Genomic DNA, 27,468 nt, shown 5'->3' on the forward strand with positions numbered 1-27,468 from the left:
CTCTCTCTCTCGCCCACCCCCCTCCCCTCCTTCCTCTCTCTATGTCCCTCTCGTTGAATTATTTTTCTTTCTCTTTTCTAAGTTCTCTTTGATTCCTGCCTTCCACTCTGTTTCCAGCATTTCCTCTCTTTCATTCTCCTTATCATTGCCTCTTTTGCTATCATACAATATAACTCTCTAAAAAGAGATGGTTTTAGGTTTTTTTTTACGGAACGATACAAACCTGTATTAAGCATATATCTTATGCCGTATGCTTTCATGGTAATTATACAAATGGGATACCTGATTATGTTTGATCTCATAAGAGGAAAACTAGTGTTGATTTAACACAGTTGCATGGTTCTTGATATCACAAGGAAATTGAATTGGCAAAATACTCTGCCCAACAAGCAACGTGGTATCTTTATTGTCACTGAATTTGATTTCATGCGGGGTCAGCGGTAGCTGCATTAAGGTTTTGAAATGAATCTCAAATGGTTAAGAAAGTGCATACATGAGTGGGTTGTGTAAAAGATTAGATGATGGGGGCTGCATGTATAGGGGATTTTAAAATAGTTTACATCATCTGATGATCTCTTCATTTTAGGATTTATTTCATATCAATATAATTTTCTTATTATAAATGTAAATCAATACTTTATCTTATTCATCATGATGTATCCTACATTCACAACTTTGATACCATGGTTATTTGCAGTCATGCAATATAAATACAGGGCAATATTATGCAAGGTTGGATGTGTAAGTATTGTAATCTATTCTCACACCACATAGCATACATATCAGATGACTTTTTAAGAGAGTATCGTACGTCAGGTTTGTTCAAAAGATCATGAAATTGAGCCCCCGAAATGTACTGTTGTATTACTATAGGTTACTGATGTGCACGGGTCTGGATCCATTGGTTTCTGAGGTGAACAGTGAAGGCAAGCTGACTGTCACCGTGGAGAATGCTTGGGTAAGATATACATGTAACACTAGATAAAATTGGCCATCCTCCGATTGATTCTTCTCCCTTTTTCTGACAATCCATTGATTCAAAGTAGGCTATTTTTTTAATTATCCATATTTAACTCCGCGCAATCGTACTTAAGAATAAACAGTGCACATATTTTAAGCTGTCTTTTATGTGTTTATTCTGGCCTCATTAAAATGATCATGTCTAACAATAGGTTTGATCTGTGAAATGATATCCGAAAACTGAAATATAACAAACAACAAACATAGAGAAAAAGACTTTTCACAACTATATGAACATTTTTAGTGAAAAAGTACTTTTCCTTCACATGCATGATGTATAAGGCAAAAACGCTCATTGTACTTTGTTCTCTTTAAAAAAAAAAGCAATATGACCTTAATATCTGACAAAAAGATGGAAAATGTCCATTATCTATATAGGTCTAAATGAAGAAATGTTTCAAATTATCATGTAGCATGCATCTTAGCAAAACTAAACTCCACTCAGCAAGGTGACAAAAGGTAGATACTGGTAGATAAAACATGCTTCTTCTAATGATGCGATATCCATGAGTTCAGTTCTATTTTTTTCTAAACATGTTAAAGATGAATAATGTTGTATTTCCTTTTAGGTGCCAGCACCTGGGTCGGTCTGTCATTTGTTTTGCTTATTTCCTCTTTGGGCCGATATTTCTCAGTTTTGAATGGTTTAATACATGTGTTTCAGCGACATCATTCCATTCATATCTTTTAACCTCATAATAAACCATGGTTTACAATGTTGTCTTGAGACAACTCTCTGTGCTTCCCAGCTGACGAAGTTGGTTTTCAACTATCAGTAAAACTTGGTAGCAATGTGAAGATTGTTGACAAATTTTACAGGTAGTCCCGGCACAAAGTGGTATATCTTCACTATTAAACCAAAGAAGGGACCGAAACTGACACAGGAAAAGACAGCCAGACAGTTTTGCATGCAAGAGGTTCAATTCATAGCTAGCTATTACAAATGTTGTCTTTAAACTGGCCCACTTCATAGAATATGCTCTTCATTCCTGTTTCAGTTCTTGGGATTGTTCCCAGTGTACATTTTTTGAGTCTGAAATGAGTCAAATCTGACAAGAAATTTAAACAATTCAAAATTTCAAATACATAAATGTTTGATCTCACTGCATGGTATATACACATACACGAGGCTAGGGTCTATTTGTTTATGCTAGCAAGATTTCTAAACTAGGGCAGAACACGAGTGAGAATTTGATGATTTTAAGCATTTATATCCCATTTAAAGAAACAAAATACATAATTTTTTATTCACTGAACATTTCTTTACAAAGTAATAAAAAAGCCGACCGTAGATTTTTAAAATGTTGGGGTCGGTCGCAAAGGGCGATACAACAATACAACAAAGGCCTTACCTTTTAGTTACTGACTGAAGGTTAAATTAAATCGAACAAAACATCTCTATAAAAATGATTGTAAATGATCTATTCGTTAACACAAATATATGAAAACTGACAAACAAAAATTACAATCTCCGGAAGCTTCATTTTATTAATTAAATTCACAATATTATAGAAATTACAATTGCCAAATTTAACAGCAAATCCTTAATTGTTTCTTTGAATGTTACTTTTTATATTCTTTTCATTTACACCTGGTTTGTATATTTATAAATTCTTGTATTCTTAGGGATGGCCATGGACTTAGTGATTAATGGGAAGATAATTCTTGAGTGATATGTGGTTGCGCCATCAAGTAACAAGTTCTGTACACATTGGAAGCTAGCTGACCCTCATCAGACCATGTGACGGCAGCAGACTACTACCGCCTTGAAAATGAAACCTGTCGAATATGGATGTAACCAGGCTACCCGAATAACTATTTACTAGTATACTAATTGAAGGATCATTAGAGTTAACATGTATGGAATACAGTATCTTAAAGCCTATTTGCACTAGTTTGGCCAGGAGGGATTGGACCTCCTTGCATGGCCACTGACAGGTGGTTATCTCATCATATTAGGTCTCAATTAACGTAAGAAAAAGGAGATCATGTATGGGGGGCGAATGGTCACTGATTAGGCATTGTTTGCTATATAGAGGGCGCAAGTAGCTAGTGCAGTGGGGCTTTAAGCAATTATTGACCATGTCTTGATACTTTTGATGAATAACTTTATAATAATGGTTGAAGCATATGGAGCTCCAAGGTAACCAAAAGTTGAAGCCTTGTGTGCCCTCACCATTTAATATAATAAAAAAGAGGCTTCCCGGACGGGTGAAGATGGATTATTACCGGTATGTAAAATCAATCTATGCAATACAATCTGCAGCATACAATATACAGCCTACAGCCAACAAGCTATGTTCTCATTTCCATGTCCATCAGGCTCCCACATAACAGACTTTCAAAACTTACCCGTTTCGTTTGTAATTGTTGACATTGCAATTAATTAATGTATTATAATTCAATATGTTACTCTAATTGATCTTTCCTAAATATTTGCTATCTGTATTAACTTTGCTCTTAATGCATCAATACTTTTAGCTACATGTCTTTAGTTTAAGGTTTTTGTATTTCTTCTTGTATCTAGTGAAATATACTTGTACATGCTTATGTTTTACTTTGTAAAGCGCATAGAGAAACTTCCATTTATTATGTGCTTAATAAATCCATTTTTATTATTATTATTACAACAAATAAGCTGTGTTTAACTTAGGCTCCTTCTTTTCCTCATTTCCAATTTTACTTTTAAAGTCCTTAATTTACAAGTAACTACCAAAAAATCAAAGTGATTTGATATATTTTATGAGCTTAGGTGTACCATGTTCAAAATACGTCTGTACTATTTATACTGTCATTACATTTCTTGTAAATAAAGCTGAAAATGTGTAGCCTGAAATATGAAATAAACGGAACTGAACTGAAGTGAATTTGAACAAATCCAAACTCTCAGTCGTTTGTTTAATAACAACTCCAACTGGTTTGAGTTCTCTCATATTGGCTATACTGTAATGATGAGGATAATATAATGCATTGCACAATCATATCAAGGTCATCATGAATCTAATCTGTAAGGTTCTGTTGATATATCCTTCATCACGGTGATACATGTATTGTGTAAGAAATTCAAAGGAGCTTTCCGGTATACCAGGATTTATTTCATTCACTACGGGTAAAGTAATTTGTATCAACCTTTTCCTGTTTAACCGACAATACATCCATTATCAAGAAAGATTGTTGAAAATATTGAGTGTAGAAAGTGTATACTTGATCTAGACAAGTTTTAGTCTTATTTCTGTTGTATCCAATAAATTCTTGCTTTTGAGATTGAACATGTTTTTCTAACTTTAATCAAATGGTTTGGAAAATGGCGTTTGATGGAACACTTCTCTTGATTTACATGATTATTGTTGTTTTGTTTAATATCATTAGAATGTGTGCCTATTTCCCATCACAATGATGCAATGTAAGTTATGTTTATATTCGTCTATGATCGGTAGGTCTGAATAGGATATAGACCAATGTAATAGCTTATTTAGTTGTCAAAGGTTTATTCTTATATACAATGACTATTTCTTTCAAGTTCTATTTCAAACATCCATTGCTCCTGTACAGTGTTTTAACCATTCCATCTAATAAATTTATATTCTATTATAAATATATTTCCATTTATGTCTATTTTGTAATGATCGTTTCCATTATTACCTGAGTTGTAATGATTTGCCAGTTTGTGTGCAGTACACCTAAATATGGGAAAGAGAAGTTTAATCTTGCACTGTGCGTTAGGTTATATTCTCTTTGTTCGAGCTGTATTTATTTAAAGCATTGTTGTTCTTGTCTTGATAAAATCTGGAATCATCTCAAATCAAAGTGTGAGTCCCTCTTTTTGTTATATTTCCAATGTTCATCGATTTGCAGGACTGCTGTAATGCGTTATTGATATCAGGAATGTATTGACTATGTATATATATATATATATATGTATATATATATATATATATATATATATATATATATATATATATATACATGTATAATGTTCTCAGCTGAGGAATCACATTGCATTCATTCACGTCTTTCCACAAACATTTTCTATATCTTAATGTATTTTGCAAATATATATAAGAATGTATATTTTTGTATGTGAATAAAGTGTAAACACCCATCTTGCAATGTGTGTTACGTTATATTCTCTTTGTTCAAGCTGTATTTAAAGCGAGGGAGGATGGGATGAAAATAGATGAGAAACAATAAGAAGAAGGGAGAGAGAAAGCCAGAGAGGAAGAGATATAAAACAGAAGATAAAGATTAAGAGAAGGTATAAAGAGAGGATAAAGAGAAAGATAGTTGAGAGGTGAAAATAGAAGAGAAAGAAGAAGAAGAAACAGAGAGAGGGGAGAATGGTATGAAAACAGAGGATAAAGAAGAAGGGAGAGAGAAAGCCCGAGGGGGAAAAGAGATAAAAATGGAAGATAGTTGAGAGATAAAAATAGAAGAGAGAGGGGGGAGAATAGAATATGACATACCAGACGAGATACAATAGACATGTACAAAACAAAAAGTATAAACCTGTACTCAAAACGACGAATGTTGTAAATCACTTCCCACAGTTATAATTAGGATGATTTATAACAAATGGCTTTTGGAATATAGTAATCTTTGAGGTCTTGTGCCGAGAAGCATTGTCTGTGCTTCTTATCATGGACCACAGGAAATACCATAATTTTGCTCTTACAGGTGCTCTATAAATCATAGTTTCAGCCGTACTCCAAAATTGATGTCTTCTTTAGTGGTTGCAAAATTCCCTCGCATAATAACAACAACCCCCTATACATGTATAGCATAAATATTAGTCTTGTATAGGAACAAAATAATGTGGACAGGCACAGGCTGATTGTGTGCATGAAAAACAAAGTTTATTTTTAAAGAAAGGGGCGTCGACCCAGGTCGGGTCTTGAAGAAAACTGCCAACATTGCATGCTAAGGAGGGCGGGGAATGAGTGGCGGGGGGGGGGGGGCTTTGTAATGTTCATTATTTAAGAGCACCAGTGGTTTGAATCCATGATATTTGGTAATTAACTGTTTCATACAATTAACGTCAAGTATTGTGGAGTTATGAATATAATTTCATATCCACCCCCTGTATGGCCTCCCATCGCAGCAGCTTTCCTGACCTTCTTTTCTTCTGTAATTTCATAGCTCCTCTTCCATTCTGTAACCCTCACTCCAAATCTCAAATTTTAACTCTTTTTTACCTCCTCCTTCTGCTCTCCACGGCATCCCTCAATCTCCTTCTAATCCTATCACTGTCTACATCATCATCTAATCCCCTTTCTCATGACCTCCCCCTTTTCCCAGTCCGCATCAACTACCTTAATCTCCCTCACTCTCTCATTCTTTGCTACCTCCCTTAGTATCTCTCCCTCCCCAACTCTATCTCCACCCCCCCCCTCTCTCTCTCTCTCTCTCTCTCTCTCAGTATTTGCTCCCTAGCTTCATTGCTAAATTGATCTTCTTTATATCACCTTCTCACCCCTACTGCCCAACCCCATGTCCCTAATTGGCCTATATCAAATACAATTGACCAGTTCACAAGTGTATTTGATTCAAGGGAAGCTTCCCCCCCCACCCCCCCCCCCCCATGCTACATGTTCACGAGAGACTGAATTCATTCATTTATTGTATCTAAATAGCCAGGAGTATAATCACAGGTTGATAATGCTGCTATATCTATCAAATCTAAAATGTATGAATTTGAGACGTCCAAATGCAATTCTGAATTGCTTGAATACATTTGTGAAATGGTCTCTACATAGACACTCTTGTTCAGTTTACACAATCACACTCCCCATTGCACAAATTTAATACAATTGTACACAAACTAGACAAACATGTAAAAGTTCAATAATTTAATTATTACAATCCACAAGAGTACACTTGCTCGACATACTTTCATGTATGTCTCAATTCTGAATCATGATCTCAAAGGTATGTCTTTCACATATTAAGTAAAGTAGCCCCTGAAAGGAATATGAAATCATAAAGCAATCAAATGGGGGGCGTTACATCAACAATTGTCAGCCGATAACTGTCAGCGCTAACTAAATATCTGAATAAATATACCAAGTAACTGTATCTATATATATTATAAAGATTCATTTAAACACATTTTGCTTTTGTAAACTGTCAATCTTGACCTCGTCCTTTAACTAACAAAAAATCAGAGTAACCAATGGCTACAAAACCTTATGCATTTTCTAACATGCATTACTTTGATAAACTCATATTTTGAGAGTTTCTCAAACTGACCTGACTTTCCTTTAAACAGATTCTTACAGATTTGCATAAACCAAAATAACTGTTTAACATCTCTATCTTGTCTCCATACACAAGCTTGATTATTCACATCTATTTGCATATCCTAAATTCGTGCTAAAAACCTCAATATTGGATTGTCACTTTAAATGAATTGTATGACCTTCCACTGACTTTGACAGGCACTTAATTTGCATATTTCTGCTCGCCTATAAAAAACTGGCCTTAAAAAAAAACTGTCTTATAAAATGTCTTCATCCATTGTACTGTTTGATGAATTAAACTTAAATATCATTTGACTTGCATGCTCTAAAACTATGCAATCAAGAATTGTTTTAACCACAGTGGCACAGGTATTTCCCAGTAATAATCTAGACATCACACTTTATGCAAAATAAAATATCTGTAATTTACATCTGTAATCCACACCTGCACTACAGCAAGCCTTTACGAGTTTATAACTCTTCAAATGAACAAACACTCTCTTCAATTCAATTCAATTCAATTCAATTTTATTTCGTCCAATAATAACATGGAAATTCATCGTGGGATTTTACATATTGCGTTTACATTAAAATCATGTATAAAAAGACATCAAAAGCATGACATTGAAATAGGAAATAATTACATTCAAAAATTGTTTAGAAATTGGAAAAACATAACATAACATCGACACAATGCACAAATATACATAGTAAAAAGGCCCCAAGATTTTCAACATAGCTTTAGTACACAATACCCCGATCCCTTGCACCCCCACCTCAGAAACTCATCCCAGCCGGAGGGACATGAGAGAGAGAGAAGGGGGGGGGGGGGGGGGAGGCAGGCGCGTAGCCAGAGTTTGATGTTTGGGGGGCACATACATGTAATCGATCGAGGTAAAAAAAAACGGGTCTACAAAATTTCAACCGATCCTGGAAATTTTAGGGGGGCACGTGCCCCCCCGTGCCTAATACTGTAATTCTGTTTTGTCAATTTATTTAACTGAAAAAAAAATGGTTTCCTTTCCAGCTAGGTTGACCCCCCGGCTCGCGTCATTTTTTTCTGCGGCACAGATTGGGGCTTAAAAAAAAAGAGGTCTTGATTTAACCCTAACCCAATCTGTGCCGCAGAAAAAATAACGCCCCCCCCCCCCCCCCCCCCCGGCTCTTGGACTAATATAACGATTGTGTGTGCTCTAAGAGCAGACATTTTAGGGGATTCCCCGTGAGGTAATAAGCGCGCGCGCCCGCTACGATACAGTGCTACACGGGGCGTTGCATTACGGTTCGTATGCTCACGTACTATTGACGTAGAATCTTGATTTCCATCATCCAAGCTGCCCAAGACCAAGTTGTAGACAGAAATGATACTGTCGTGAAACAGGAAACCACCATTGCTCCGATCCGATCCACATAGCTAGTTAGCACTGCTTTTCACCAGAGAGGTGAGTGAGACTACCGGTATACATGTAGACCCTATACCTGATTTCACACGTATTATTATGTTTCCTTCCTCTTCCCACCACCGCCATCTAGACTCTACACACAAACTTGTGCATGTGAACAAACGCGTGGTTTCCGATTCCAAAACCAATATTGAATTGAATATAGGCACACAAAATTACCATCTGGAAAGTATGGGATATCTTTCTTAATCTTAAATACCTACCTATTTAACATTCCTCAACCTTATATTGTTGACACTTCATTCCCGTAAATCGTAATTTGTTTTGACTTTGTGTACAGAATTCTATATTAAGTTTAACGGAGTCGGGCTAACTCGGACCAGGGGAAAACTCGGCCCAGATGCAAAAACGGTAATTTTTTGCATGTTTAGGGTTAGAGTTAGGTTTAGGGATAGGGTTAGGGTTAGAGTTAGGGTTAGAGTTAGGGTAAAATGACAAAAAATGACCGTTTTTGCAGCTGGGCCGAGTTAATGTCCCCTGGTCTGAGTTAGCCCGCACGTTTCAATGGGATGTCAGTGAACTTGTACTTATGACAGAGCTACCAAGTATCACGCATTTCGAGGGTCTGAAAATGCTCTTACACACGACGCGCGCGCTAGATTTTGAAAAAACGCTATACCTTATACGTGTGTTATACCCTCGCACGCCGAATCATGAAAATGTCACGCATTGCAGATCTTTGAACTTGGCGTCTCTGTTATGACGGTTTCATGAAACGCTGCCCAGATTCTGTACACAAAGTCAAAACAAATTACGATTTACGAGAATGATGTATCAACAATAGAAGGTTGACAAATGTTAGATAGGTAGGTAGACCCTATATAAGATTAAGAAAGATATCCCCACACTGCAGCAACTGGGCATGCAGCGTTTCATGAAACTGTCATCTACGTACAAGTGCACCGACATACATCCCATTGAAACGTACGTGTGTTAAACTTAATACACACATTTCAATGGGATGTCGGTGAACTTGTACTTATGACGGTTTCGTGAGACGCTGCCCAGAAAGAACGCTGTTGTCTAGTTGAGCCGAGTGTAGCGACTGGGGATCAAAGGAACTGCTTCGTCGAAAGTCCATTCGTAGTAGGTCCATGACTACTGGGGTCTAGTTGATTGAACTGAGTTGAAGAGGCCAAGTAGAACTTCATAGTCCATGTTGAATGAAAAGAGAAAAGGTAGCAAATTGAAACCTATCTCTGTTGATAACATTATAAAGGTCTTGCATGTACATGTACATTGTGATTAAACACATGAAATGAAATCATTGATGGAAACAAATGTGAATAAACAAATGACATCCTCAAGGCTCAAAGTACCTTAGCTATATGGGCAGGTGCGCCTGAAGCAGTTTGGGATGGTGGGGGGGGGGGGCAAACATTCATGGAGGCTCACCTTTCAGGGGCAATGGCGTAATGAGCAAAAACGTTTGGGGGCAGAAAAAAATTTGCATCACCATGCACCACACCCGTATGTTACATGCAGGCCCCGTGGAACGTTTTTCAAAGGGGAGGATTATTGATCAGGTAGAGCGTAAATTGGCGTGGGATCAAGGGGCGTTGCCCCGGTGAGGGTTAGGGGGCTTTTTTCTACTTTGGGCCGAATCTGGGCAGAATTTCCAAAGCATGGATTGTGATAATTCTGGCCATGTATAATCTAGTGCAGTGCAGTGACACAGTCTGTGCTTGCTCTCACGTGCACTCTCGATGGCCGCTCTGCATGCCAGCCGCTGTAGTAGTGGCGCTAGAAGAGAGCGGCCACTCGTAGTCGTGCAGCAGTTGTTAATACAGGGGCGATTTTGTACCATTTCCTTTTTTAAGTCGCCCCCGTGATTGCATTTTTGGCCTATTTAGGGGGCTCTTTTTCCTGGTTGGTCTAGTGAACCCTCAAAATAGTTGTCAGATGGGACACAAGACCAACATCATAGGTCATGTAGTCTGTAGCCTTAAAAATAATGAACATTGAAAGAGGCTATTGAAAAGTTTTCATTAATTTTTTTTGTATAAAACTTAGTTTTTTAGTCTTACGATGCAAAGGCCTTTTGCTTCAAGAATGCATACTTTTTGCATACCTGTATTTCTTTGACCTTGTGCTCTGTATCATAAAATGTTGTGTAAAAAATATTTAGGATTTCATTAGGACATCATAGAGTCGAATGAAAATTACTTGTAAAATATAGATGAATTTCCTTTTTATGCTTTGTTTCTGTTTTTTGTTTTTTGGCCATTGTTTACCATTGTTTACCATTATTTAATTGAATTTTGAAATGGTCTTGTACAAAATTTGGAATTCCTTCAAAAAACATATATAAATATATAGTTGCAACTTGCATAATTTAACAGTGTTATAAATTTACCTATTCATGATGATTATGCTAATTGTGTGCAACATGCACACTTTTTGGTGAGATCATTTATAAACCCACCAAGCATGGTACATGCAGGTATATAGTTTCTGGCCTTAGTTTGTGAGTGTTAAGAATGTTAGGAGTGATTGAAACCAGTGACCCCTCGTACCCCAAACAAGAACCTTTCCTCATTCATTTACCATTGTTCAAGATCTTGTACACAATTTGCAACTTTCTAAAATAAATCTAGCAAAATTGACTCATGCGCTAAGCAGTGATATAAATTGATCACTATTTACATTTGTTGTTGTTGGTGAAGCAATGTGTGTTTCAAAATACTTTGTCTGTTTGTCACATACATGTATACAGTGACCAGCGCAGTGAGAGTTAAAAAAGTCTCTGAAAATTGAAATTTGTCAAGAATTTTTAGGACATTTAAATATATACATGTACTAGCAGGACCCGCTAGTACATGCATATATTTATATTTATGTGTAAATATATACATAAATTGAAACCATCAAGAATTTTATTTGCAAATTAGAGGACACCATAAGTTACCACCCAACTTTATTTGCCATTTTGATGACACCACAAGTTCCCGATCCAACTCTAGTTATTCTTTAAGCCGCTTTCACACTGGATCTGCGTAGTGTGGCGTACCGACTACGCAGAAATTAGGCTGCGTATTAATGAAAAAAATGTTGCTTTAACGTAGTCCCTGCGTAGGTTATGTGTAGGCTGGCGTACGATGGCGTTTGGTTACATACCCTGTGCATAGGCACTACGTAACTTTGCGTATGCAATTGGCGTACCTACGCATACGATTGCGTATAACAGGCATAGGGTTGCATACGTTTACGTAGGCTTGGCATACAGGTTTGCTTACGATTGCATACTGTGTGCGCAAGCTTTTTAACTGCTTCGTCCAACTGGCGTAGGGTAGCGTACTGTTGCGTAGGCATGGCTTACAGTAGCGAGTTTTGCGAAAAATTGCATAAGAAAAGTGTCTTTCTGCGTCAAGTGCCTACCTGAAAGTACGCAAAAAATAGACATGTTGGCGTAGTCGGTACGCAACTCTACGTATGGCCTGGTGTGAAAGGGGCTTCAGATACAGAAAGTAATCACACATAGTTGCATTACTATCCCGGCCGTGTATTAATAGACGACCTTAATTGATTCTTCGTTTTCGCCGTGGATGTCGACACAGAGCCGGACCTCGAGCGGAGCATAGCCAATTCCATAGAGTAGATTCTCCCGCGGAGGATGATACCTTGCACCGGTACCCCGAGGGGACGGTTCAGGAGGAGATAGCTGCACCATCTTCGGTCACCGATCTCATTAAAAAACAATAGAATACATGGGCTCGCGGCGACGTCATGCCCCCCGCGGAGGTTAACCGTATTACTTATAGTGATATGCCCCAAACAAACCTTGAACCGCCATATGGTGTATCCCATGTTTCACATGTTTGTGATTGTTTCTCATATTTGTATCTCTATTTATATGTTGACATTTCTCCTCAGCTTGAATACCATTCACGATGGCAGAGAGGCTGCGAACCGAAGAGATGACTGAACCCCCGAGTGATGACACACCAAGTAAAAGGTACAGACATGTTTAGCTGCACTTTAGCATATGTCCACTGTGCACTGTGATACACTTATAAGGCCCCCCCCCCCCCCCCCCCAAGAAAAAATTTGTTTAGTAATTGTCCTCGATTGCTTTTTTTGGAGTAGAGGCAGGTGGGCGGATTTTTCATTTTTCATTTTTTTAAATGTTAGTAAAACTTAGTACATGTACAAGGCTAGGATTCGAACTCTAAACGACCTCGGTTTAAGAGTTGTGTGAATGAACCAGTATACCATAACACCTCCACTTTTATCATTGGATGTACATGCATGTATTGTAGTGTCATAGGATCCAGGATTTGATTGGGGGGGGGGGGGGGCCTGCAATTTGTATTACCCCAGCAGTTGCTAGGGTACCCATTTGCACCTGGGTGGAGAGTGGCAAATGTGGATTAAGGGGTTTGAGAGGAGCGGGGGGGGGGGGGGGGGGGGGGGGGGGGGGAGGGATACAAACAAAAATCTAAAAGAGCAGGCAAACAAAACAAAGGAAAGGAACAGTTATCCCGTTCTCTATGTGCCTTTTGTTACAAAATTTTGAAGGGGGACATTTTTGGGTGGTTGTGTACTTAAGGTATGCCACTTTGACTTGGGTTTCAGGAGGGAGAGGGGCATATTAGCTAGTTGTGCCTCCCCCCCCCCCTCCCTCCCAATCTGCCATTGTTATGAACTATAGAGGGTCCCTCCATTACATAGCTGAGTACAACACAATTGTTACTACTTTCTAAAAAATCAACCTGGGGCAATTTCAATAGCCTTATGCGTCACCTATTTAAATGTGCGAACACGGCAACAAAGTATTATGTAATCCAAACATTTGAGTTTGTCTTTCAGAATTAGATGTGATCATGTACAGTTGTATCTTGCTCATCAGATATAGGTGTTTATTTGTTTATTATTCTTGAGTCATAGTTTGGATGGTACCATTGTAGAAAGACAAGTAATGGTAACGTGATGATGCTTCAGAACTGGGCAGAGACAGTCAAACCATCCTAGCAACTTACAATTCTTAGAGCTGCTCTCAAAAAGGCAGGCTTACTAGAGGTGGAGGAGACATGTTTCACAAGCAGCTGCAGCGAATTTGTGCTGATGTTGTTGATGTTGCAATTTAACTATGTCATGATTACATTTAATCAACACAGTTTCCTTTCCTACCTATATATTCTAAATACAGAATGAGCTCAGTGGCCAATGTTGATTTTGACGACATCTTGAAGGAGATAGCCAAGGCCCTGTACAAAAATTCAGACATCGATGATCTTGGAAAAGCCTTGGGATTTAGGCCCGGAGAAATTGGTCGCAAGATTGCAGAAAACGCCAATCAAGGAGGGAATCATATGGGAACATTGGATCTGCTCAGGATGTGGCGAAAGGGACAAACACCTTCGACTAAAAAGGCGGCATTGAGGTTGGCACTAGTAAAAGCTGGATTTGATAACCTGGCAGACCAATATCTAAGCACTCACGTACCCGGTAAGAGATCTGTGTATACAATGGTTCAAAGATACAATATCAATAACATTTTTTTTACTACTCAAAAGTTTCAAAGCAGATCATGGACATGATAGTGGGGCGGCATAATGTCAAATTTAAGCCCAATTGTGCATCTTGTGATAAAAGCACCAACTTTGGCACACAGGTAGTCGAACATTTTCGAAGCAAAACTCGATGTTGAGACACCTCAAATTTGGCCCTTGGGGCCTGCTGTGCGTATTTTTTTTCCGTGTATGCTTTGTCCAAAATTAAAATATTTCAGCAAATCTGAGTTAGTGAAATTTCTTGTATGTCAAAATCATTATTTTCAATTTCCAACCAAGAACGTTCCTCCATACTTATGGTACCCATTCTCTCTACTAAGGAAGAAAAGGGAAACGTGGAACTCAATGGCACATCGCTCTGTTAATCTATACCTCTGTGCCAAATATGGTGCTTTAATCACAAAATGCACAATTGAATCACTATGCCACCCTGCTTTTAACGATGTCTAAAGACGAGCAATACATTCGTTGGTACATATGTTTATTCAAAGCAGTAAACAGTAGAGCGCCATTCCTGGCTTAAGAAAATTAATTTGCCTAAAAACAAGAAATATGCACGTCATGATAATTTGAATAAATCATATTTACTCGGAATAATATTTTTTTGGTTGTACCGAATGTAAAGTAAACAAGTTTAGTGTTGTACGGGCTGGTTGTAGTTTAAAAAAAAAAAAAACAGAAATATCAAATTTTTGTTATGGTTCACAATATTAAACTCTTTTAGAAGATTCAGGTCAAAGTTCAAATGAATCTTTTTTTGTGAAGCAGAGATACAAGAGAATTATAATAATAAGTACATGATAATAAGATATTCAAACCTTTCCACAATATTATAAATTGTTGAGGAAATCTGTGAAGTACTCATTAAAAGTTACTTCCTTTTAATTCTATTTTTACATCAGCAGAATCTGCAAAATTCACTGTACAACAAACAGAAGACTGTTCCAAAAATAAAGGTGAGATATCTATCTTGTTTCATAAAAAGCTGAATATTAAAAGAGGGAAAACATATTCTCTTTGTATTTGAGTATCTATTGTAAGCTCGATCCGTTCTCAGGGCAGTCCAGAGACGAGCACTACGTTTGATTGCACATGCAATTATTCAAAAAGGTACTGGCTTAAAAAAATCAACTGTCTATCATCGATTTAACATACTCAAATTCTGTGAGGTAATATTGATAATATTAACGAAAATATCTTTGATCCAATCTAGCTTTATTTATTAAAGATAGTGAATGCGCAATTTATGGACGAGGCACTTCTGGAATTATTGTCAATGTTTTTCCAGAACAATATTCGTCTTCAAATACATTTTAGGGGTAAATCTTTGCAGAAGTGTGTGTTTTAAGACATCCTCTTTCTCATCATTAAAGAATTGACAGGAAATTTTGCCATCAAGATTATGTGTTCAAAGTTTTGGAATTTTTGGCTCCCAACGCTTTAAATCTTTCATTATTGTTAAAAATCATCAATTGATAACACATATTACGTATAATGTAGGCCTAATGGACAATGCTCGTATACTTTAGCTTGTGAACAGTTTCTGACTTTGACACCTGTATTTGCTTAAACTAAAATTTGGGAATATATTAAATTGTGAGATGTACCGGTACTCTTTTCAAATTCACTTTTCAAACTTACTTTTCAAACTCACTTGTTTAAGTAAGTTTTTAGTAACTTCCTACTGTCCTACGTTCACACTGCACGTTGAAACAAATGATGCACGATTATTGATAATTTATCTCATAAGGGTGGGAAAGAGTCTCTTTACAAAGAGAGTATTGCCATAATGTGAATAAGAGCTTTCAGAAACAATTTGCCGTTCAATTCTCCCTAGAAACTGTTATTTCTGGTTTTCAGTCAATCCTCTATACAAATTTAAGTTCGTCGCGAACTCGTATTATGCTCGTGGTAAGCTTAATAAGATCGTTTTTTAGGCTTTAAGCTCGTAACACGCTCCCAGGACGCTTGTGACAATCTTACAAAATCTTGGCGAGCTCGTGCACGAGTTCGCCACGAGCTTGTGGCGAACTCACGGGTAAACTGGGGAGCTCGTGGATAAAAGAGGGAGCTCGTGGCGAGCTCGTGGCGAGCTCGGGCGTAAACTGGGGAGCTCGTGGGCGAGCTCGGGGGTAAACTGGGAAGCTCGTGGCGAGCTCGTGGGTAAAAGGGGGAGTTCGTGGCGAGCTCGGGGTTAAACTGGGGAGCTCGTGGCGAGCTCGGGGGTAAACTCGGGAGCTCGTGGGGAGCTCGTGGGTAAAAGGGGGAGCTCGTGGCGAGCTCGTGGGTAAAAGGGGGAGTTTGTGGCGAGCTCGGGGTTAAACTGGGGAGCTCGTGGCGAGCTCGGGGGTAAACTCGGGAGCTCGTGGGGAGCTCGTGGGTAAAAGGGGGAGCTCGTGGCGAGCTCGTGGGTAAAAGGGGGAGTTCGTGGCGAGCTCGGGGTTAAACTGAGGAGCTCGTGGCGAGCTCCCAAGAGCTCCCCAGAGCTCGCCACGATCTCGCTGGTAAACAGGTGATCCAGCTCACAGGAAAACAGTTAGGTATACAGTGTGAGTCCCAAAAAAATTTACACCTAGAAAATTGCTAATTATTTTAAAAATTATCTGTGAACAGTAAATTATTATACATTCTATGAAAGAGTGTTTTATCTTGAATCATTTAGTATCATTTTTGTGTGGTATGTTTGGATGAACAGGAGGCATTGTATGCGAGAGTGCAAAAATCGACTTGCGCCAAAGTTGCTAATGTGATGTTTGAATAAAACAATTGCGATATGGGTATTATTTCAGTCATTACAGATCAACATAACATCCCAAACAAAATTAATCATGCCACACATATCAAAAATTGAATATAAAATATCAACGAACATTGTTAGTGTGTTTGCTTGTGACTTTGCTTCTGCAAAAAACATATGCAATGCATTTCATTTGATACATTCAATTCATTCTCTAACTCCGCTGATCCCAACATAATACATACTGTAGGCATCACTTTGGCGCAAGTCAATTTTTGCACTTTCACAAACAATGCCTCCTGTTCATCCAAGCGTGAACACATACCACACAAAAGTGATACCAAACGATTTGGAATAAAACACTCTTTCATAAGATGTATAATAATTTACTGTTCATAGATGATTTTTAGAATAATTAGCATTTTTCTAGTTGTAAACTTTTTTTTTACTCACACGGTATACATGTATATGTATTTTAAAGTTCCCTTCAGGATGCCAATTTCTTTTATTTATTCTATTAGTATATGTACATGTATTTTTAAAATGTCTTGGGCCAAGGAAAATGAGTTCCTACTTCCTAGTTTCTTGTCTCCACCAGCATCCTTTTTATGTAATTTTTTTTTTAAATAAAAAATATCGATCTGAAGATATCTCTCACCTGAAATAATTAAGGTAAACAAATGCATACTTTATTATTTTGATACATTTTTGAGCCTCTTTGTCAGAACATAAATTGTATATGCAATTACATTGAAAGTTCAGAAAATTTGTGTTGAAATTGAAACAATAGCTTTTTCATGCTGAAGTAACCTGTCAAATTACTTGTAAATTTAATTAAATTCTTTTGAAACTTTGAAACATTTATTTGCAGCATACCAGATTGGGAAGGGGGGGGGGGGGTTGCCATTTATTCTGACTGTATCATATATTTAACACCTTGAAATGTCACTATCAGGTATTACATAAGAGCACACACCCAGACCTTGATTCGAGGTCAACTCCCTGTTTCTAACTTGCTCTCTCCTTATGTACATAGGATTCCCCAGTGCTAAGACACAAATCTCTATTCCTCTCTTCTCCCCACTCTCACTTTCTTGTTTACTCTCTCTTGTGGAATTACCACTGGTAGCATTCCTGATAAGAATGAATTGATGTGTTAGTTATAGGCCACTTTGGGCAAGTCTTTCTCCATCTTGCTTTTGTAGAGAGCAGACATGGGTTTTGAATGGTATTGCAGCTCCTTTGTTTTAGGTAAGAGAAAAACTAATTCCTCACACCTTATAACTAAATGTTCTACTTGTGTATTTATAGGCCAACAGTTAGGCCTACCTCTCTTATACATTTATGAAAGAGAAGTGTAGAGTAATGATTAATGAGATAAAGTATTTATTCTCTTTCTAGTGAGATATCTTTTCATATATTGGGAAGTTTTTTTCTCTATCTATATAGCACATAGTATATTCACTTCATTAAAGTAACATTAGATATAATCTATGTGATAAGGTTATATTCATGTAAATATTCCTGTATCTTGACTGACAAACCCTATCATTTAGGCAACATGAGAGCACATTAATGCATTTTGTCTGAATACTGAAAACTAGTTTGCTAGCGGATATAAAGAAGGGATTGTTCTAGAGATCCTATAGTATATGTAGATGTATCATTACTTGGTACCCTGGGTTGGTGAATACACTGACAAGAAGGGGGATGCTATATAGTTATTGTATGAATACCGCTTTATTAGTTTGGATCTTTGTAATATTATGAGTGATTAGAATGATGGAATAATTACCAAAATGGATAATAATATTTCTTCAAAGGCAGAGTATTATACAGTGTAATTACTCACATATTTAATTTCATTATACAGTGTAATTATATAATTTGGAAATCATTTATTCATTCATATCGTTGTGTGAAGTTGTGAACCCTGCATACAGGTAACATGTATTTTACAGGGTTAAAAAGATACTTGTTTTAAGTTATATTTTATGTTATATCTTTTCTTTCTGTACTTTGATATATTAGTGTTTTCATTGATTGATATCCCAGAAGTAATGAGCTTTTAACTTTCCCTTATTCTAAAGAGGATCACTGTATTCTTCACCAGCTTGCCAACTGAATTGTCCCTGCACAGCCAGCCTGCAGATGTTAACAGGATATTGGAAGGTTGATAAGTTAGATAAATATATATGCATCCCAATAGCTCAACAGGATCATCAGGTTCACCTCTATATGTAGACACAAATTAGTTCTCAATAGGGACTTTTAGATTTGCACGAAGACAATGTGGATTGCTACGGTCGACGTCCTTTTTATGCACTGCCTTCAATGGACGTCACAGGTTTCAGTCCACGCAAATCTAAAAGTCCCTAATGCCAACATGCTGTTGAGCACGCCATTAAGCTCGCAGCCATTTTTTTTCCACAAGATTGTCGACGAACTCGTTGACGAGCTTGTCGACGAACTCGTTGACGAACTCGTACGAACTCGCCAACGAGCACGCCAACGAGCTCACCAACGAGCTTATCAGCCGGTGACGAGCTGCATATTTGGAGCACGCCAACGAGCTCGCGTGCATGCTCGTAGCTAATTTGCATATTTGGAACGAAACGAGTTCGTCTGCGAGTTCGTCTGCGAGTTCGTCGACGAACTCGTGGGCGAGCACGCTGACGAGCTCGCGTGTTAGCATACTGAAATTTGTATAGGGGATAACTGGTCAAAATGTCCATACACATGGCATCTTGACAACCATTCTCTCACTCACACTGTCCTTGCATTTCTTTTCCTACCCCTCTGAAATTTCGCTTTTAAAAGCAAAGTCCCACCATCATTAACTTATACGCATATAAATCTGAGCCAGTGGCATATCCAGCTAGAATTGATGAACCAAGAGAGAATCCCACCAGACTGAAAAACAGCTAGAACCTTGGCTGCCAAAGACAGCCCTGCATACCCACTGCAAATTTGATTGAATTAATTTTAAGGGGAGGGGGTTCAAACGCCCGGATCTGCGTCCGTATGCCAGGTTTATCCTTTGCCCATACTTTATCAGCAGAACCTGTTTATACAGAAACAGCAATACATTATCAACTTTCTTGGCAATGATTTCAAACCACGAATCTAATTTTCTTACATCATTATCTTGCAATAATGCTCTTCTCTTTTTCCTCAGGCGACAATGAGGCGATGCCAAGTGAAATGATGAAGTTAAGAGAACAACTGAAAAGAAGATATCGCAAGAAATTTGGTCAGATCAAAACATCGCCTGTGGACTCTGAGTCACGGACATGGCTTCAGCACATCTATGTCAGTCTCGTCCTAATGTTGGGATTGGAAGGGGATAAGGAGGAGCCAATAGATTATGACGGGTTGTTTAAATTTATAAAAACTGACACACCGAAAGGTTTTGTAACACGATTAGCTTTCATTGGAGAAGCTGGTGTAGGGAAATCAACGCTGTTTGCTAAGATAGCTCTTGATTGGGCTGAGGGTAAAATTCTTCAAGAAATCAATCTGCTTTTTCTTGAATCATTTCGAGAGATTAAAGAGAGCGGATTCTTCGGGGATACTGTCATGGCGCATTTCCCAGATGACTCAGAAATAAAAGGGGAACGGGTCGATGCATATGTGAGGAAAAATCAGAGAAAAGTCCTAATCTTATTGGACGGTCTAGACGAGGGACATATTGACATCAAAAAGCCAGACAGCAATGACGCTATCGTTTCGATCGTAAGAGGAGAACGATTCATTGATACCCAAGTTGTCATCACAACCCGTCCTTTTGGAGCTGATCAGATCAAGAGCATCATGGCGATCAATGACCACTACACGTTTGGTAAGGTTAAGGGCTTCACAAAGAAAAACATGTCAACATATATCAAAAAGTATTTCAAAGATGATTCTCAGTCTGCTTCGACCCTCATTAACTTCATTGATACAAACAAAGTGGTCTCTGTGTACATGGCACCCTTCCCGATATTCTGCTGTATGCTATGTTGCCTGTGGAAAACGCCATCTGGGCGGGAAAATATTCAGACAATGGAAACATTCTCGCAACTCTTGAAGCGTCTTGTCTTTTCACTTCAAGAGCAATACTCTTCCAAACGAAATGAATTAGAAGAGGACTATGGAAGCCGCATGAACAAAGCTGATGAAAGTATGAAAGAGCTTGGTTGTATTGCATTTCAAGGACTGTTAGTTAAACGGCTCATCTTCTATGAAAAGGCGCTCGACTCATGCATAGAGGCTGCAAGGACTGCATGCAAGGTCGGGATTCTTAGCATGGAAAAAAGGCCAGCACCCTTGCAAATCAGAGAAAGTCAGCGAAAGCAATTCATCCAGGAATTCTCTTTCCCTCATAAGTTACTGCAGGAGTACATAGCAAGTTTCTACCTTGCATCGCTGTTCCACAAAGATTGTCAAGAATTCAACAGAATCCTGGCAGACACTCTTTTAGAAAACTACCGGTACGAGGAATTCAGATATGTCTTGTACTTCACTGCAGCTCATGGAGGTGAAGTAGGAAAGTCGGTCCTGGAAACTCTATGCAAGAAAGTTAATGAAATGAAATTCATCATTGAGGTTGCTTTTGAATGTCATGATTCAGAAGCCATTGATCCCGTCAGGAGTCTTTTGAAGACGAAGGAAGATCTTAGGATTATAAATCATCCAATCGCTGCACTGGTCTTCACACTTGAGTCAATAGAGCAAGAAGGAGTAAGTTCCGTGAATAGAATTATAGACGTATCTCATTTTTTAAATTTTTATTTGTGTAGTTGTGAAATGTTCTCAAGTTGAGGGAATACTGTCATCTGTTGAGCCTCCAGTGATAATATATGCAAATTTTGCTACAAAGAAAATACAAACACAAAGAGACCTATAGTGTATTGTCTGTTTATCTGTTCTGACCGATAATCATTTAAAACCTGTTGATATTGAGTATAATAGCAGGCTGCATGGTGTAATTATAGTCACACACAAGAGCGAGAGTCATATCATCGTTTACCTCTTCCTCATGTAAGTGTAAAACTTGAGTTTATTTAAAAAAAAATATTTAAAAAAATATTACATGGCAATTTTAGAGCAATGAAATACCCACGGACACACACCCACACTCACATCCTTCACGGGAAATAGGTCACCCAACTATAAAACGAACTAAATATCTAATGTAGGGTCATGTTATTTTTTTAATATGCCTTTATAATCGTTATCGTTCGTTCATGTACTTCATACATTCACATTATGATTATATATAACTCAAATTTGATTCAATTTATATTTTTCAAACATTTGATTCCTTCTTTTCTTGGTCTTGGTATATTTATATCCTTGGTAATATACCCACATCCACGCAATCTGTCTGTGGTGAAAATAATATAAACAATGGTCTATTTTTTTCTAACTGTATACTACAAATGGCCACACGCAAAACTACTGTAAAGTTTAAACCAAAATTATATCGGAAATAAGATTTACAGATTGATGCTAAAATTCTATTTGTTCTATTTGTTGTACAGGTCAGAAGAAGTTCTTCGATTCATGAAACATTGGGTGTTAGCAAGTCCTTTGAAGCTAACCCATCATCGTCACATGTAGCAGCAGTAGGTCTTTTCACATTGCAGAACTTACGAAGCTTGGACTTTGTATTTATGTGTCTGGATGATGAATTCTACACAGGAATCTCTGCTGCAGCTTCACAGTCCAAGGTATCAGGGGCCTGTTTACTGTATTTAATCGATGAATCCTAAATCATAATTACCATTATTTCTTAATCGATGCAAAAATCTAAGGGGGGGGGGGGTCAGTCATACACTAGAAACTAGAACCACACTATGTCTGGATTTCTTTTTGCATGGACTTTGAGGAAAAAAATTCTGTCAGCTTTAGTTTAATAAAAAATGATGTTGCTTCTATTATTTGTGACAAGTTTACAAGCACAAATCGGCGCCTTCAACTGTGCCTCGCAGTAAAATGAAGGTCCTTCCCCGCATGGATTTTCGAACACGGACCTGGCTAATTGCTGCATACAGAGTCGGCAACAACAAAAAACCTTTAAAAAGTTTAATATTTTTGAGAAGCGCTCTTTTGGCGTAAATATGATTTATTGTAGCGAGAGCTACATATGCAGTATGGTGGAACACTCGCTGAGAAAGACGGAAAAGTATCAAGTATTCTCTTAAAGGTACTTTGTCCCATTTACAGGCCAAAAAAATGAAAAGGTTAAATTCAAACAGCATTTTGAAAGATAATACTACTTAAAGAATTTCCCTAAAAATAACGACCATTAGTTGTCGAATCGACTTAAGAGCTATAGAGCCAGTAAGTAATAGTCTGATTTTTAGACCATTGTACCGAATGGTCGTACGTTTTATGCTGCGCAAAGATTTGATCAGTTTAATTTTGGCCATTACAAGAAGTGGGTTATTGATGTAGACACATGCTTATGTACCTGTACCCTTTACAGCTCATTTTATCTTTTTACCAAAGAAGAAAAAAGCCAGTCAGTCACTCAATAGTGTCTGACAGTGAAGTCTAGCAAGTAAACTGGTTTCCTTGCATAATTTGAATATTAGGACAAATCGACATAAGTGATTGCAATCACCTAAGTAATAGTCTGATTTTCTGACCCTTTAACCCTAATAAGGCCGGGGGGGGCCATCATGGCCCCCCCCCCCCCCTCCACGATTTGTCTGATTGTTCGGAAACGCATATGGATGGCGCCCCGCCGCTCGCAGACTTTTTTTTTCGAGTCTTATGCAACTTTTAAAATCATTTTTGTGAAAATCTGACCTACGGTTACAAGGTCACGTGACCTTTTGTCTTTGCATGTCAGCCCGAAAATCGCTCATTTTGGTGATTTGTGTACAAAACATATGGAAAAGTCATTTTCCTAAAAATAGATCAAACATGGGTTATTTGGTCTTGTTTAAAGTTTAGATGGTTGTTTTGGGAGTCAAAATAGTTGCATTGTAGTTATAAATGAAATTAAACAACAAAAGCAATAAAATACATAAGTTAAAAAAACAATGAAATACATAAGAAATGATAAAAACAAGAGATAACATAAGGAATAAGCTGGCACTTCCAAATGTTGTTGTCTTATTATTATTCATAATGGTCTAATGAATATATGTAGCTACAAAGAATGCTTAAATATGAATAATATATGATTTACGGGTAAAAATGTGATTTTTATGACCTTATTTGCATAAATTACCATAAATATGCAAATGAGTGAATTTTTCAAAAAATTGAAATCATCATAGTATTCTATACACTTCACTTGACCTGCGTGCAAATTTTCGCGGAGATCGGCCGCTTCACGGCCGAGATCTTATGGGGGGGGGGGGGCATAATGGCCCCCCCCCCCCCGGCCGTACTAAGACCTCAAATAGCCCGGCCTTTTTAGGGTTAACCGAATGGTAGTACGTTTTGTGCTGCACACAGATTCAATCAGTTTAATTTTGGCCGTTACAAGTAGTCGGTTATTGATGCAGACAAATGCTCATGTACCAGTTACAGCTCATTAAAGTATGTCATTACCAAAGAAAAAAGATGTCAGTCAGTCACTCAATAGTGTCTGACAGTGAAGTCTAGAAGGGAAACTGGATTCCTTGCATAATATGAACACTAGGTCACTGCTAATGTTTCAATTTCACAGATAGGACGTACATGTACATGACATATTCATAATTCCTGCAAAGTTCTACAAAATTCGATGTTGAAGGGACTTGGTTACATTGTTTAGATGAGATAAAATGGTGATAATGTAGTTCAATCCTAATTTATAAAGACATTCTGAAAGTTTGAGTGAAAACGGACCATTATTAATGATAACAATTGGGAAAAACTGATCCCATGGATCCCTTAATTCTCCTAACTATATTATTACAATTTAATTACATTTTAGGTGAACATAAATTTTCACAAAGTCACTGTTAGAGAGTGTCGCACAGTGACACCTTAAAAGAAAACCATAAATATCTTTGTGGTTTGAGAATCTGTTCACGATTCTTTGCATATTAGAGGGTTAGTACAGTAGAAGGAATATAATACCGATAGATAAAATTTGGCAATTTTTGTCATCAACCTTAAACATCGTAACTGAGTCACTTTAATAGAAGCCGATTTTTAATGGAAAACTGATGTGTTGTGATGACTTGAAAATCAATATTTAGCAACTTTGTGTGAGTAAATTCACCTAAAAAAAGGCCAAGTATTAAAATAAATAAAATTGTTTTATATTTCTCGGCCGTCTCTAAAGAATAGGGGTGCGTCTCCTACCACAATTCTAGTTGATACACACACACATGCTCATTAGTGTAATGAGCGAAACAACTTGAGAGAGCTGAGCCAGAAAGGGATCCGGTGTCAGCTATTCTATTTCATAGACATTTCACAGTATATCAACTCCATGGGTAAATTACATACTCTATTTTGAAAATTCTAGAAAATTTGACGCTTTGTACTTTGGACCATTATAAACCACAGATATATCTTTCAGGGAAGGAGTTCTCTCTAATTATGTTATAACAATGGCTTACACTTCTTTTCTTTTTTAAAGTCAAATTATTATGCGAGAAAGTGAATCAACAGATCTTCCATTTTTTACACTGACCGTTGGGAGAAAGTGAACTATGGCAGCACCATCAAGGACTTTCACATCAAATGAACTTGGAGGTTCTGTTGAAGTGTGTTGCTCAAAGCAATTTAGAAGATCAGATTTCTTTCCCAAGTACAGTTTTTTTCTTGTCAGATAGAGAAAGGAGTATGGGTGGTTCTCATGTCGAAAAAAGTTTTCCATATTTGCCCCTCTGTGATGCACAACAATGTTTATTTTAAAGAACAGGGACACGTCAGATTTGAGCAAAGAGATATGCTCCTTCTGTTTCTGCCTTCTCTTGGTTGCAGGTGACCTGATTAGTTTCAGTGTATTTCTCTGTATTGGTTCAACTAAGACTGAAGTGTTGTATTCTTGGAACTGTTCCTTGCCTATCCTTTCAATGTTTCGCAAGTGTTGACCACAGAAGCATCCATGATATCACTTGAATCAAGTGTCGCCAATTCTGGTTTGTCATCTAGAAATGGATTGCCCACTTCACTGATAGTCTCAATCAGACTCGTTGTCTGACTTCTGGGACGAGATAATCCCTCCTAATGGTGAAACTGTTGATATTCTGGAGGAGGCTTACAGATGTTCTCCTCTTCGAACTCCTTAATTAGTTGTGCCTGTTCTGAACCATTAACCATCCACTTTTTGAAGGCCTAAAGATTTTCTGTTAGCCCCATGTCATCACCAGAGCCTTTCACTGTCTCATTGTTCTGCCCATGTGCCTGGTCGATGGGAATGCATGAGAATCGGTTTTTCTTCAATCTCTCTGTCAAAGGGTTCTGGCAGGCTTTCCATGTCCCGTATATGTACAGGGATCCATCTTGCACAGTTCTGGTGATCAAGTGCAAAGAACCAGGGAACCAGCGCCTTGAGTGACTCCACTTTATAATAGAGAGAGAAGTCTACTTCTCGATGAGCTCTCACAAAAGCGAGAAAAAGAATCTCAAATTGAAGAATTGAATTCCAGTATTGGGAAGTGGGACTCTTGCTCATCATCTCTTGTCTCCTGACATCTTTAGCCATCTCTATTGGGACTTTCCTGTTCATGCCTGTAAGCATCCTCTTGGAGTTTTCCTAAATCAAGGGCTGTCACCTGATGGGCATGTCTTGTTCTTGTAAGATGGGTTGACCGGAAAAGGAGTACGCTGTTCCAGCGGAGGTAATGCCAGCTTGTGTTTAAGGACAGAGGTCCACCCACGACTTTCCAAGTAATCCCCTACAGTATTCCACAAGGCCATTTCTATATGGAGCAAGGCCTCCGAACATGACAATGTATTTGTCTTCACCATGTGTCCAAAGCCATTACCTCAGACATACTTCGGCAGTGCATATAGGGTGCATCCAAGGCTATCACTGGAATCTAGTTAGGTTTGAGAAGCTGCGTTGCTTGGAGATTAACATTCATTCAATGCTTACTCATTGCTGCAGTAGCGGCCTTCTCATAAAACAGTGGTAAGAGATGTGTCAAGGCAGGCTGCACTGCACCTCTTTTAGATGCATGATGGGCTGACCATGAAATGGCATCCCCTTCTTCAACATATGTTTTGTCAATGCGCTTGGCTGCCTTTTCCATCCAACCTTCTTCTTTCACAGCTTTTTGGAGGTGACCATCAATTGATCTACCGGTCGATGAACGAGGTGGTTTTGGTTATAGCTACTGTTGATGGTTTTATTGCAACAGTTGGTACAACGGTTAAGCTGTCAGGTAATGCCAGGCTCTCCTTAGTGACTTCTGATGGTATTGTGAGTTTGCTTCAGGAGATCCTGTATCTGACGCTGTTGGATACTGAAACATACTAATGCCTGTACCATGGAAAGAACCAGTTGCAGTGGTGCTGGATGGGTTGTGATCAAGATTGTTGAGAGTACCAACCGTGAA

The 27,468-nt window shown here is 38.1% G+C and overlaps 1 protein-coding gene across 1 annotated transcript; it reads left to right on the plus strand.

Moving 5' to 3' along the window:
* Window positions 1–8,540: 8,540 nt before the first annotated feature.
* Window positions 8,541–25,897, plus strand: LOC105442745 (NACHT, LRR and PYD domains-containing protein 5-like). The gene is made up of 7 exons (XM_030978895.1): window positions 8,541–8,698; window positions 12,593–12,674; window positions 13,869–14,167; window positions 15,135–15,188; window positions 20,148–21,691; window positions 22,495–22,683; window positions 25,889–25,897. Exons 2-7 carry the CDS (start codon window positions 12,610–12,612, stop codon window positions 25,895–25,897), a joined length of 2,160 nt encoding a protein of 719 aa, XP_030834755.1. The 5' UTR covers window positions 8,541–8,698; window positions 12,593–12,609.
* Window positions 25,898–27,468: the final 1,571 nt, after the last annotated feature.

This window comes from Strongylocentrotus purpuratus, unplaced genomic scaffold (genome assembly GCF_000002235.5).
Source record: "Strongylocentrotus purpuratus isolate Spur 01 unplaced genomic scaffold, Spur_5.0 spur5_scaffold_1, whole genome shotgun sequence".
NCBI classification, from domain to species: domain Eukaryota; kingdom Metazoa; phylum Echinodermata; class Echinoidea; order Camarodonta; family Strongylocentrotidae; genus Strongylocentrotus; species Strongylocentrotus purpuratus.